The following is a 14957-nucleotide window of genomic DNA, read 5'->3' as shown; positions in this document are numbered from 1 at the left end:
AAATGTTTAGTGCATCATTAAAACTCTTAATTCCTACAATGTTTAACCATTCTCATGTCATGGCCATTAATATTGGCTAATAAAAAACATAGTTCTTTGATGCCAACTTTGACTTTGGAACAAAGATTAATATATATATATATATATATATATATATATATATATATATATATATATAACTCAAAACTTCCTAATATAAAAACTTACACATTGAACAATGTGTGAAAGGGTGGTAAAATATAGTAATGACTTTAATTTTTTTTCAACTGGTTAATTAATTCTAAATATTTTATATTTAAGAATAAAAAACACTTTCATCAGTCCAGCAATATTTTTTATTTTATATATAATAATTAAATTTAAAATAAAGATATAAAACTATGAAATGTTTAAAAAATATAATTTTTCCTTACAAAATGATTATGTGACACAATACAAATCACAATTTATATTTTTTAATGCATGAAACAACTAGTGTGAGTTTCCTTTATTGAAAGTACTCTCAATTTCTCTAATTAACTTCTACAATGTTTAACCATTCCCAAGTCACGTCATTAATTGAATAATTAATTAGTAGCTAATTAAATATTAATTAAAAATTAAGCTATAAGTTTTATTAATAATAAAATTATCTTAAATATTAACCATATATTTATTTTATATAATAATATTTATTTTAGTTAATATAGTAATTAATATTTTTTATTTCTAAAATTTATTTTATTTATTGATTTTTTTTAAATTAAAAGATATTTAATGATCATGAGAGTCCATAAAAATCACAATTTACATTTTTTTAATGCATGAAACAACTAATGTGAGTTGCCTTTATTCAAAGTACTCTCAATTTTTCTAGTTAAGAAAAAAAAAACTTTTTGTATATTCATTTAGAGGAAAAATAAATAATTTTTCAAGTAATTTTTTATAAATATAATTAAGTAAAAATAAACAAAAAAAATATGAATCTATTGAAATTTGTTATTACCACGAAAAAAGAAATAGTATAAATAAATGTAGTAAATTAAAAGTATATGTATTTTGAAATGAATATTTTTTGTTTACAATTTGAGAAGTGATGTTAGCAGTGAGCAAGCTCTTTCAGCTTCCTCCTCTTTCGCTGAGAAACCGTGTGCTCAGATCATCAAAACCAATTTCCATTGGTTCTCATATAAATACAAATTCAGCGTTTTCTTCACCAATTCCTTCAAACCCATTTTCAACTTCACAACACAAACACAAACATTTCTCTACCAAAGCAACAATGGTGGCGCTTCTTGTGGCAACCTCCTCCGACCCGGCTTCCATCAACCCGGCCAATGCGCTGTTGGCCATGCCCGGGTGGCAACCGGGTCCCCATTTCCAGGTTCAAAGCATCAACCTTTTAGGGAACCCATCATGCCCCTTTTGCTGTTTTAACTGTTGTCTGTGGTTGTGTTTGGTCCACTAGGATGATATGAAGAGCTTTGTGAATGAAGGGGTGAGGGTGTTGCTGCATGCAAAGAGCATAGTGGTGGAGGATGATTTGGACAGGAGGTGGGAAGAGGTCACTGGGGAGGTTGTTGATGAGGTCATCTTCTTCAGCAAACACACGGCTGTGTCCAACAAGCCTGCTCTCACTGTTCACCCCATTGGTAAGTTGTTCACTTTGTCTCTGTTCTTTTTGTGGGTGTGGAAAAGTTTGTGTCTTGCAATGATTTTTCTGGTGGGGTGTGTGTGTGCATGTGCAGGAGTTCCTCATTTGCGTGAAGGTGATGTTCCGCCCCAAGGTGGCAGACCTGGATGGGCAGCGCTGCCAAATCCTAGGATGGGGCCTTGGCTTCGCCTTTTGAAAAATATTGCTCAGGCTCATAATCTGGTCCCTGAATTCGAGGTGTCTTTTTTGTTTTTGTTTGTTTGTTTGATTGGTTGGTATTTAGACTAGTTTTCTTTACTTGTCTTTTTGATGCTGTTTCTTGTGTGACGTTTTCTTTGACTGATTGTCGTTTCTCTAGTTGTATCTTCAGTACTTCTGGTTTAGATTCAGCATTTCTGCAATTGCATGGCTTGTTTCCTGTTCAAGGAAGATGATGATGTTAATTTTTTAAAAGCAATTATGGTAGAATTTAATCTGTTTCCTCAATTTAGATTACTTTGGAGGCTACTCACCATGGACCTGTGACCAATAAGCCAACCATGTTTTTGGAGATTGGTGAGTGTTTTTTCCTTCCCCCTAGATCTTTTTGGCATTGATAGGTTTGATATATCGTATTTTACAAGCACATTGCATGGTTTATCAGTTAAGTACTGGGAAATAATTTGTTGTTTTTGTATCCTCCATCGTTTGTTTTTCAGATCAAGTTAGTCTTCATTTTGATGTTTAATCTCCTTTCCCATTCATATTCATCTTCTCCCTTTTGAAAGTATTACTTGCTTGCAAAGAAGGCTTCATCTTGTCTATGTTTTCCATAGGAAACGGAATATTGTATGTTAAGGAGAGATGAAGTGGAGTTTCCAAATCAGTGATGTTATTTTAGTTTAATTCGGCACTAGAGTATAAACGGCATCTCTGCCCTTCCCTCTGTGTTCCTCTGTTTATTTTTGGGACATTGGTTCCATGGCTGAAATTTGTTTGCACCTAAAGAAAATTCCCTTAATCTTTCTTGCATCAATTTTGGGTATTTCTATCATGTCTCACCTCCTTGGACCAGGAGCACCACCACTCTCCCTTTGTTTTCCTTCCATAGAGGCAATTGAAGAAGAGTTAGTCTGGCCAGGGTTTCCATAACGAAAAGGTAATTAACAACTAACATTGTGGGCCATTCCAACTTGAGCTTGAGAACTGGGTCAGGTTAAAAGTTTTAAAACCTGAATTGTAAATTCCTCCTTCGGCTCAGCCCACTCCAACCATTTTACCTTCTGTAGTTGCATGACTCCCTTCAACTTCTTCCCTTCCCATATAATGCGTGATAAGCACTTTCAGTAGTTTTTGCTCATGACAATTCATCCCCTGTCTCTGACAATCCATGCTCAATTGTGTGAGCTTCAACTTAGCCGTCAAAGTAAATCTGTACTTCATTATTCCAAGAAAATGGATCCTCTCCCTCAAACATGGACATTCCACCTTGTTGGTTGACTTTGAGATTTATTGAGATGGGTATCATTGGTCGAGATCCGAGAAAATTTTGGTTCTCCAATACCTTTCTTCCCTACCACATTATTCAATTCCAACAATGTGGTATTCTGCTTTTGAAGCTGTTCCATGTGAATTTGGATAGCTTCCTGGAAATCACCTTCTTTTGCTCTCACAACTTGTGAGTCACAAGGCTCATTTGAGCTTCCAGAACATCCACTTGCCGAATCATCTTCAGTGGTATCTGGCATGTTGGACCAATTGTTTGGTTTGGAACTGTAAATGAATGAAGAATACCATAGATTGTATCACCCCCTGCCCCCACCGGAGAAAACTTTTGATGATCTTCCTCTTCATATTATTGATATCTATGATGATCCTCTCTCTCACCCCCCTTATTTCTTATAGTTAACTCACTGCATGTCATTGTCTTCTTTTCTTGCCAGCTCAAGCCCCCTATTTTTATGTTTCCTATAATAAATGTGCCAAACTTGTGCTTGTTTTCCACATTATGTATCAGCTGGCCCAAGTTTTCCTCTCTATTCATATCATAGTTTGTAGCTGCTAAACTTCATGCTCAAATTACACTAGAAGCTCCTAGCAGTTAGATAAAATTTGAGCTTTAATACAGCGACTCATTTTCTATTCTGGTATAGGTAGTACTGAAGACTACTGGAAGAGACAGGATGCTGCTCAAGTTATGGCACAGGTAATAATTTGTTTCATTACTTTTCCATCAATATCTGGAATTTCCCTGTATGGAGATCATATTCTTTTACACAGTTACTCCTGAATAATAATTGCTTTAGTGGCAACTGATCGGTAGTATTTTATTTAGTTTACTGAAATGATATTTTGTTCTGGTTCTTGTAGTTAGTCTGGGAAGGACTTGGGCTTGGAGGTGGAACAGATATAGGAAACTGGAGCAGGTAAATTGATTAAGCCAAGTTAAACAAATGCAGTGACGTTAGTTTGTATACTCATTTTATTTGGCATATACCTCCCAATGTCTTAACATCTTGCTATGTCTCTCTCTCTGTGTCCTCAGATGCAAATATGTTTAATCTATCTATGGTCCTTTGATCTTACAATTCCTTTCTTGGCGGACTATATGTCTTCCTGAAGCTTTTAAATTGTTTGTGTTATTGCGTAATTATCGTTAAATCTTCCACCAACAAATGGTGAGTTTTTTGTAACCTGAATCTAAATATCACTCTTGCAGGGAGAATGATAACAAGAAAATCCTTCTTGGGATAGGTGGTGGACATTATGCACCTCGTCATATGGATGTAGTATTGTAAGTAGTCAAATAAGTCATAGCAAATCCTGTCTTTATAATTTATTTTTCTGATGTCAAAGAAACTGAACTATGCAGCTATTGTACGTTATTAACTTTTGGGTTATTCTGAAAACCTATCGTAGTTTACTCTGCAATTTTCTCCCAATATTTGGACTTCATTTTCTTTTTAAGGTTTCCATTATTGAAATTTACTAGCATCATTCGTTTACTTGGTATGCAGATGAAGACTTTTGTCATGGTATTAATAAAATTGATAAGTAAATATAGCTATTTGGCCTTCATCAACATTTTGATTATTACATTATCCATAAACTTTCATCATCAAATTTAATGGCCCTGTGATAAAAGGCTGTAAATTGTACATTCAAATATATTACAAAAATATACTGACTATAAAGTTGTTTTATATTGCCTCATGACTTAGGTTGAATAAACTTTTAAATCCATTTTAGAAGATTTATACATAAAATTGTATGGTCATGAAAAAGCCTTTTTATACCTTGCTGTTTAAAATTTTCCAAATTTTTGTGTGCATTATATTTTGTGTTTTTGCTCAAATAAAATATGAATACTTACTTACTCTGCTTATCCTATCTAGGAAAGATAATGTATGGGTGGGTCACCTACTTTCTGGATATTCAGTGCCTATGGAAGATCCAAACCAGTCAAAAGGAGAAACAAATGGGGAGATTGGTGGAACATGGAGAGAGTCTATAAAGGCTGCATATGAGGCCACTGAGTCTGCCTTTCCTGGTGGTGAAATTCTTGCGCACCTAGACCACAAGTGAGCTTTATGAACATTCTCCTTATGCAATCACTATTTGTATTCCTAATCCCAAAGCAAGAACTGAAAGCCATTTCTTGGTTGAGTGCTGAGCATTTTATAAAAATATTTCATAGCCACAAGGCACCTTTGTTCAATGTTGTTACAGAAATTTCTGTCAGTATATCCCATAATTTGCCTAGGGCTTTCCACCTGCCATTCTCTTACAGTAATATAGATTGTAAAGAAAATGGTAGAACAACCTCTAGGTTAGGGAAAAGTGGGAAAAGAGAACTCCTTTTTCACCATCCCTCCCTCTAGTTCACGGACTTTTGGTCATTCTTCTTCATGGGGGATTAATGAAGGGCTCCTTCCCCTACTAAGGGAAAAAGGTCACAAAACAAGTTCCTTGTAGAACGAACCTGGATCTTTCCTAGTTCTTCCCATTATTTTTAATGCTTAAGGACAGATTTATCTGGTACAAGTTTTTGTAGGGGTTTTTAGTTCCTCCATTTGATCGCCAAAAGAAAAAGCAGTGAGCAAACTAGCCCCAAGGTTGCCCAGTTTTCAAATTAGTTGTCATTTACATTCCTCATACCTACACCTACATCTGACAGATTTTTATTACTGGGTCTGCTTGTTGGTAGTTTATGTTAACAGTTTGATAATATGTTCATGTCAACTGCGAAATTTTTGAGATTCAAAATGAGTAGAGGAGGGTTTTCTGCACTAGGAAGAATAAGAAGAAAGAAGAAAACACTATACATGCAGGGCATGCTGCTGTCATTTGGACCTTGTATTTGTTGCCAAATTACATATGTTTTGTCCTTGATTACTAAGGATGGTCTTGTGAGTTTGTCCTTGAATGCTAGAAAGTGATGTTCTAAGGAGTACTTTCAATGTTTCATGTGTCTGTCCTCTTTTAGCTTTTGTGATTTTACACAAAGAAGGAATTAAGAAATTTAAGTATGATTTAAGCTGTGCCAAGGTAGGTGATCCTGGCTATGACATCACAGATAGACCTTAATTTTTTTTTCCTTTTACTCAAGTTAATCTTTATCCTAAACCAGTTATTTTTTTGCAGGAGTTTCAAGGGCTGGCAGAGGAATGCCATAACAGGATTCCTTGCGGAGCAGAACATTAAAATTGGAAAACCGAATAATTTCTATTGAGGGCTGGCTTGGAGGATAATATGTGAACAACATAGCCTCTGCAGATTTTGACAGACCATACTAGCAATTTTATTCAGTTCCCTTCAGATCATAGTGATAGTTAATGAATAGCTGAAGTTTGAGATGAACTGATATATTCATAAATTCCAATTCTTATGAAAAACAATATTTATATTATTTAAAACTATATAGCAGTACTATACAGAAGGTTAGTGTTCCCAATGTTCTTAAAAATTGATTCAGTTACTGGTTTAAGATTTAAGATTTAGTGATTTAGCTGCTGTCAACACATTTAGGAAGCTTTCTGGAGTAGAATTTTCAGAATAATCTTTCTGAATCGTATATAATATCTTCTGGAATGAGTTTCTCAGAATGAGTTTTCCAATATTCCCATGATGAATTTTCAGAATATTGTAGTGAGTGATTATTTATAGAAAACTATACAACTTCTTAAAATTATCGGATCTGTTAAACACATTGACACAATCTTCAATAGAATTAAAATTTAATTTAAAAGTGAAATGAAAAAACAATTTTTTAATATTAAATGTTATTTAATATTCAGGAAAAAGGTATAACAAAAAAGTTACAATATTGGAAAAGATAAAAGGACAAAATGCTAAAAGGAAAAATTAAGAACAAATTTAAGTAATAAATGTAGTAAAATACGGTTAAAAATATGTGTTAACCTTATAGTAACATTAGACGCTAGACGGTTACTTATTTTGCTTTAGACGGTTGTTTTCTTATGTGCTGTAGATAGTTGACACGTGCGTCTACGTGTTCTCTTCCTTTGTTTGACACGTGTCTCAGAGATTTATATAAGCCTTTTCTCTGCAATAGTGAAATATCAATTAGTGCTTTTATTCCTATACCTTTTCTCTGTTCTCTTCTCATATGCTTTCTGTCTAGCTTTCAATATCAACATATGTTTTTTTAATGACTATCAACAAATTTATATATGTCCTAGCTTCTTATACATGTTATATCTACTTGAATATGTTAGTATATAAATTTTATTTTTTGATAAAATAGTTATGAGGCTCAGATATTTCTCTTAAATGATATATTTGTGTCGAATACACGTATCAGACACCAACACTCATATGATACGTATCGGAGAAGTGTCCAATTCAAAAAATATTTGTTGTATTTTTAATAATTCTAACACAATTTTAAGATTAAAATACATTAGTTTTCTAAAAATTAAAACTTATTAATGATTATAAAAATAAAAAACAAATCATTTTGAACCAGCCATGAAAAAATATTTTTTTGTTTAAAAAAAAATTAAAACATATTTGTGTATATAAATCTTTATTGTTAATTTATATAATTCATAATTATATAATATATAGATCCATGTTCCGTGTCTCAGATTTTAGAAATTATATGTATTTTCATATCCGTACTACATAGTATAATACATGTAAATTCACAAGATTAAATAATGAAAAACAACATAATTAAGTTTAACTCAAATATGATTTAGCTTGATATCACGGATTTTATGTAAGTACACATTTACATGTTCAGAAATATTATTGAATTATAGTAAGTTTTATTTCTATATTTTTTGCAATTTATATTATTGAAAAATGGATATTTTATTATCATTTCACGTTATTTGTCCGAGCCTCTAGTTAATTAAAAAGCTTTATAACTTCTATAAAAAAATAGTATATAAAAAATAGAAAAAATAAAAATATAGTTGAATATATGGCGATTGATATTGTCTTATAATAAATTAATTCGGTCTCTAATTTAGTAAAAACAATGAACTGGTTCAAATTTTTATAAGACTGGGACGTCTCCCTAAAACTAAAGTGAGTTAGTGACGTACATCAATATCATAGAATTTTAGTATTGTTATTGAATGCAAACAAGGACTAATATGATTGAATTTTTGGGCCGGTCATCTTTTTTATCTTTATGAGAACTAAACATTAAAGAAAGTTCTTCTTATCTTTGTTTAATTTATCTTTTTGATTGATTTAAACTTTCAATGTAAATGCTTAGAATACTCTTGAAAGTTTCTTTATTTTTTGTTTTTTATTTCATAAGTTTATTCTAATCTTCCATGTTTTTCTTTTTATTTTATATGTTATTTTTCAATATGATGACTCATAAAATTATAAATTAAGAATTTTTTTATTTTTTTTTTCACAATTTGCTCTTCTTTTTTTCTTAGATTTGAAAACTTTACCTTTTTAGTTCAATCACTAGTTTTGTACACATTTTTCTTTGCAAATTGAACCCTAAACCATATATACACATTATTGGCGTCTTAATAAATAATTTAATTAATTAGTAAAATATAAAAATCATAAGTAAAATTGACTATTCAATCAAAATTGCGAATTTTCCAACACTTAGAAACTAAAATCACAGGGAAATAAATAATAGGCAGACTAAAATTGGGGATAAGAATTAAAGAGAAAACAATATAGTAATTCAGTCAAACAAAATAAGCAGAAGAAGAAACTCAAATCAACACAATATAGAAGGAAATAATAAGGTCAAATTTACAAAATTGAATTCAAGAAAAATCAATAATGAATCCAAAAACGAAAAATTGATAGAAATAGAAAACATTAAAGGTATAAATTAATTGTATTAAGGTAATAGATTAAAAAATATAATTATAATGATATAATAAAACACTACTCCTTTCTTTTTTTAAGCATCAATTGTATATTATTTTTTTATTTATGTTAGTTTTCAAAATTCAAGATAATTAATTATTATTTTCTGTCAATTTTTTTCTTTAGTTTTAGCCAAATTTGCAATCAATTATACACTTACAATTACTTTGCATTCATTGCAAAATATAAATAGAAATGTATAATAGGAATTTTTAGAATTATTTTATAGATGCAAAATGAATTTCTTGGTATCAAAATCTTAAAATACAAGGAAAAGAAGATGTAGGTAGTATATTTTGTCTTTAAATGACCAACATTTAAGATTTCAAATTAAAATTAAGAAATATTTTAAATGGCATTACTAATTACAATAAAATTCATATTAATTATTTTCCAAAAAAGAAAAATCACGTGACTTGACCAAATTTTTCTTCTTAAAATACACACATTTGTTATCATAAGAGACATTTAATGCAAATATGTTCAAAGAATGTTGAATTAACTACTGTCCATGGAGTAGGTTTATTTAATTTAAACAATTTAGAGAAATAAATGTATAATGAAATTTCTATATAGAAAAAAATTGCATATGTTTAGAAAACTATGAATTCTGAAAGGAATTTAAGTCAAAATAATAATTATCTTTTAATTACAATTATGTTTATTGATATTTTAGTCAAATATTGAAATATTTTCTGAAATTATCCTTCTGAAAAACTCATGTTAAAAAAATATTATATTAAAATGATTTATGTTGTTGACATTTGTCTACATTATAAGATGAGATAAATAACACTAGATTTTGTTATTATGATAAGAATATTATTTTATTCACCTTTCTCCCTTGACACTGCCAACTATACACTTTGAAACAACCTCTTCATTGTTTTCTGCTTTAATTTCAACCATGGAATGTTTCTTTTGTCGCCTATGGTACTCTCTTCCTCTCACTCCCCACCTGTTTGTTATGTGAACTGTGAAATCACTATCCACATTTTAAGTCTTAGTTCTGTCTTTTTGTTACTGTAGTTACATTTTTCATTGTAATTATATCAATTTATACGACGAGATTTGCATTCACTTACATATTATCGATTACAAAACGAGATTTGCACTCACTTATATACTATCGATTTATAAGATGAGGTCTACATTCACTTATCTATTGTCGATTTATAAGATGAGGGTACTCACTTATCTATTATCGATTTATAAGATGAAGTTGCACTCACTTATATACTGTAAAATATTGTAATATTTGGTGGATGTGATCTCCAAAAAATCTCATATTTTTATTTCTTCATTTGAGTTTCTATATACATTACATATTATGGTGCTGGTTCCCTTTTTTTCCATCATGTGTTTGAGGTGTATATGTGGTAACAGACCTTGAATTTTCACTGTACTTTTCTGGATTTGCAGACTTGTGTCTGATTTGTTTTGAGGCTAAACCTCAATCCAGTGAGAGCTCTAAAGGAAAAAGTATTGGTAGGGAATTTGATGGTGTCAAATCAATCTGAGTTTGAATATTTGTAGCTGAAAAAGCTTTTCCAAAAGTTTAGGATTTCTAAACTTTTTCCCTTTGTCCTTTTATACATCGAGTACCACCCTAGGATTCTATTCAGTTAGTCCAAAACCAAATCTTTTACTAATAAAAGAAAAAGGATGCAATAACATGCTTTCACAACTTTAAATATAAGCATAAGCTCATATTCTTTAGTGACAGCTAATACATTATTGATAATTCTACACCAGATTACAACTTCAAAGAGAAATAGTTTTCTTTGTTGAGATATGAATTTCATCTGAAGAGACCAGATTACAACTTGAAAGATAAATAGTTTTCCCTCAATTGAAGAGACCAAATTAGAACTTGAAAGAGAAATGATTTTCTTTATTGAGAGATGCATTTCAGTGAAAAGATAGAACAATTTTGAAATTATATTCTACCACATCATAGTTGTAAATTGTGGTTTTTCACTGTCTTGTTGTAAATGTAACATTTTTCTTCTTTTACAATGAAAAATGATTGGGACAGGCATAGCAGATACCAGATGCTTAAGTCATAATATGGTCCCCCAGTTTAGTTACTTCTCAATATTCTTAAAGCTTTTGTTCGAATTGGGTTCTGATAAATGTTATTTGCATCAAAAGTTTGTAATGGATGTGTGGGAAAATAGGGTCTTGCAGTCTTTGTAACATAGACATGGTTTCCCTTCTGCTGAAATCCAAACAAATATCTAAATTCTTTTATGAACAGTGAAATGTCACTTTTCTTTTGTCTTCTTCATTTAAATTATCTTTTGAGTCACTGAAAGACTGTTAAGATTTGTTGCAGCATACATACAAACCTAGTTATTCCTGTTTTCTGATCTTCAGGGTCCTATAAAGTGTTGAGTGATCTGGCTAGTCTCATCGATTGAATATACAGAAAGTTTTCCATTGGTTTGAACTCTACATGGACAATGAAACTAGGTAACAAACTTTTGCTACTTTTATTGTCTCCAGCAGCTATACTTGTATCTTCTCTTACAGCCATTCATATATTGTTGAATATGATTCTTCCAAGTCCGTGACATAACCATGACATGAATTTACTGAATTCCTTTACCTTGTTTATTGTGTTTATTTTTTCATATAAAAGTTTCATGTTACTCATGTAACTTGATATCTCAGTTACGCTGATACCTCAAGTAACAACAATCATCTGTCATTACAAAGTCATTACAAAGTTGTTTATTGTGTTTGTTTTATGATCAAGTGACTTTTATTTTGAAAATCGGACTCTGCAAATTATTTTCTGCTATCTGAAAATGAATGTACAGAACTAGAACTGGCTTCTTTACATTCAAATATTGGCCTAAACCATTTGACTTCAATGACAGTGATGTAATATTCTAGTGGATGCAAATCACAACAACACAAAATAAAGGAATCTGACACTAGAGCCTCCACTGAAATACAGACGTGTAACAGATTCAAATCTATCACCCTGTGACATGGGATCAGTAGATTTCACCACTACAATTACACTTGATTTTGAAAATGATTATGAAGCACAGGTCAGGGACTCTACTGATTCATCAACTCATTCTCCGCAGGAAATAGAGTCATTTGGGATGCTTCACCATGATATGGAATCAGAGAAAAACTCCCTCTATTCACCAATCCATGAAACAGATTCATTAGAGGGTTCAACAGATGTCTATATGGACAAAAGTGTTACAGAATGTGAACCAGAACTTGTAATATGTCACAAAGAGACTAATTACAACATTATTAAGGATATCTGTGTGGATGTAGGAGTCCCTACCAAGGATAAGATTGTTTTTTGGAGAAAAGTAGACGAAAACATCCACAAAACTTATTCTTATGAAAGTAAAAAACCAGTGAAAGACAATGCTGGGATTAATTTATCAAATCCACCAGTTACAGATGAATCTGATCAATCCGAGGATTTGATTCAGCTAGTTGAAGGCGCAACTAGAAAACTTGCTGATAGCGTGTATAAGGAGATTGTTGTGCCTGAAGATAACGTTTTGTTACAAGAGTTAGACAGAGAGAAATCCAGGACATCAAGTGTTGAGGGTGATGAAATCAAACACAACCATGCAAAGGTATTCAACAACTTTTCCTTGTGCAATTTACATGCTATTTATCCAAGTTAACCATCAATGTCATAGGTTATTCTCATAGACCATATCTTGCCATATATTTATCATTGTCTAAATGAAATACACATTATGTTGATGACGACTTCTTTAGGAATATCGGTTGGAGATACCACGTCGACTAGAGATTAGGATATTTTATAGTATATATGTAGGTGCAAACCTTACCTTATAAGCTGGTTTATGAGGTTGGGTTAGGCTTAATGTTGAGTTAGGCTTAAAGTCCACTTCTTAATATGGTTTCAGAATAAGTTTATTCAGCGAGTGTTTGTTAGACTGATCAGGTCACCTGCTATCAATATCGAATCACCCATAATATGTTGTCTCATACACAAAGTTGTTACTCTCAGCATAAGAGAGGTTTGGGAGGTTTGATAGTATATAAGTGGATGCAAACCTCACCTTATAAGCCGGTTTTATGAGGTTGAGTTAGGTTTAAAGTTCACTTCTTAATAATAGTGTGAGTTAGCACTCATGTGAAGATATACATTTCATGAAGTAATGATCCTTTATTTTTAATTATTACTACAGGTTGACAAGGACCCCGAGTTTCACTCAAAGCCTAACAAGTCCAAAGATGTGATTGAGGATGATGCAGTGTTTTGTACTCCAGCTTTGGAATCAAAAACTGAAATCCTTGGCAGTATACTGCAGGAGAACACAAACATGGTGCATAACTCAGATCATTCGGGTCATGGAAGCAGCCAAGTTAGTGACATTAATTGTGATCAAACTCAAGATGAAGATGTGAAGTCTGAAGACGAGGGTGTGAAAGATGAAGTGTTTCAAACATTAGACGAGTCAAGTTCCTTCTATTCTGGAAGCATCTCTCTTCGATCAGATAGCAGCACAGCTAGCTCACAATCCTTTGCCTTTCCCATGTAAAAAAAAGCCTAAAAACTTGTAAGTTTCTCTTCAAGCATTGTGAAATGAACACACTGATTTGGTTGTGGTGCTTGCAGATTGCAACAAGAATGGAATAGCAGTCCAGTAAGATTGGCAAAACCTGATGGTGAGCATCGCAGGAAGCAACTGGGTTGGAAGCACCTTCTTCTCTGCTGTAGATTCTGAAAGATTATCTTCCCTGTACCCTTATAATACTTCCTATACATCACTAAATTTTTCTAGGTAGCTATATATCTACACTAAATAAAAACCAATTTTAAATTAAAAAAGTAATTAATTATTATATTAATTAAATTAAATATTATTTTAAAAACTAAAAAAATTATTGATATCTAATTATATATTAAGATTTTAACTATTAATTTTAAAATTTAAAGTAATTAGTAACTAAAATCTTAATAACTAATTAGATAAAAATTAATTTATAAATTTTAAAAATAATAAAAAATATTTTAAATACCAATAATTTTTTAGTTTATAAATTAGAATTTAATTTAGTTAATATAATAAATAATTATTTTTTATCTAAAATTAATTTTTATTTAGTGATTTTATTGTAATAATATATACATCTCCACTGTTTGCTCCAATATGTGAGCTCAAGTTCTTTTTGTTTCCCTTAATTGCATTTGTTTCTTACCTTTTTATTTTATATATATATATGATCTAAAATTCATTTCCTTGTCAATAATTCACTGCACATGCTATTTTTGGATGTTTATGGAATATGATTTAAGCTATAAAAGTAACTACAAAAAACTGTAAAAGTAGTTGCTACTTGCCACAGTTTAATGGTGATTAAGGTCTCATGAATCTTGCTGTGGTTGTAAACATTTAATGTTGCATTTTCATTTGTTCCAGCATTGGTGATGTCTCAGAAAATTATCCTTTTAAGAGTAGCAAAGGTCTTTATTGCCATATATAATACAATTTTTTACATTTATTAGTTTTTTTTTATATTGTTTTGATTACAAATAAATTTTAAAAAAAAAATTGTTTACTCACATTACCAACAAAATAATCCTAATTACAAATAACTTTTTATTTCCAATCACTTTGGTTGTTTATTTTTTCTCCTCTTGTCTTTTATTGTTTATGAGACCTTAGTATAATTTTTGCTTCAAATAAATGGATCCAAGCAAATTACTGAATAAATATTTGAAAGTAGTTGAAATATTTTTTGGTAGTCGTTGTTGTTATGTTAATTATTTGAACAAATAATTTATCAATTTTTAGGAGAATTTTGTAATAAATTTTTAAAAGTAGAGAACAATTTCTATTACATATTAGTCATGAAATGTCTTTATGACAAGTGAAAGTGACAATTAGTATTTATAATATTAGATCTTTAACAATGTTTAATGTATTTTTATCCAAATATATTTTGTATT

The 14957-nt window shown here is 30.9% G+C and overlaps 2 protein-coding genes across 2 annotated transcripts; both read left to right on the top strand.

Moving 5' to 3' along the window:
* Positions 1-1035: 1035 nt before the first annotated feature.
* Positions 1036-6528, top strand: GEK1 (D-aminoacyl-tRNA deacylase). Its single transcript, XM_068609844.2, has 9 exons — positions 1036-1363; positions 1448-1631; positions 1728-1870; positions 2125-2188; positions 3766-3818; positions 3983-4038; positions 4332-4406; positions 5008-5193; positions 6257-6528. The coding sequence occupies exons 1-9, from the start codon at positions 1076-1078 to the stop codon at positions 6342-6344; spliced, it is 1137 nt and encodes a 378-aa protein (XP_068465945.2). The 5' UTR covers positions 1036-1075; the 3' UTR covers positions 6345-6528.
* Positions 6529-11152: 4624 nt separating this feature from the next.
* On the top strand, positions 11153-14239 carry LOC137805992 (uncharacterized). The gene is made up of 4 exons (XM_068605866.2): positions 11153-11464; positions 11875-12606; positions 13192-13541; positions 13623-14239. Exons 2-4 carry the CDS (start codon positions 11989-11991, stop codon positions 13729-13731), a joined length of 1077 nt encoding a protein of 358 aa, XP_068461967.2. The 5' UTR covers positions 11153-11464; positions 11875-11988; the 3' UTR covers positions 13732-14239.
* The last annotated feature ends 718 nt before the right edge of the window (positions 14240-14957 follow it).

The sequence above is a fragment of the Phaseolus vulgaris genome, chromosome 3, assembly GCF_051622355.1.
Source record: "Phaseolus vulgaris cultivar YP4 chromosome 3, ASM5162235v1, whole genome shotgun sequence".
NCBI classification, from domain to species: Eukaryota; Viridiplantae; Streptophyta; class Magnoliopsida; order Fabales; family Fabaceae; genus Phaseolus; species Phaseolus vulgaris.
The sequence above is the reverse complement of the archived record's forward strand: the minus strand, read 5'-3'. Positions and strand labels throughout refer to the sequence as shown.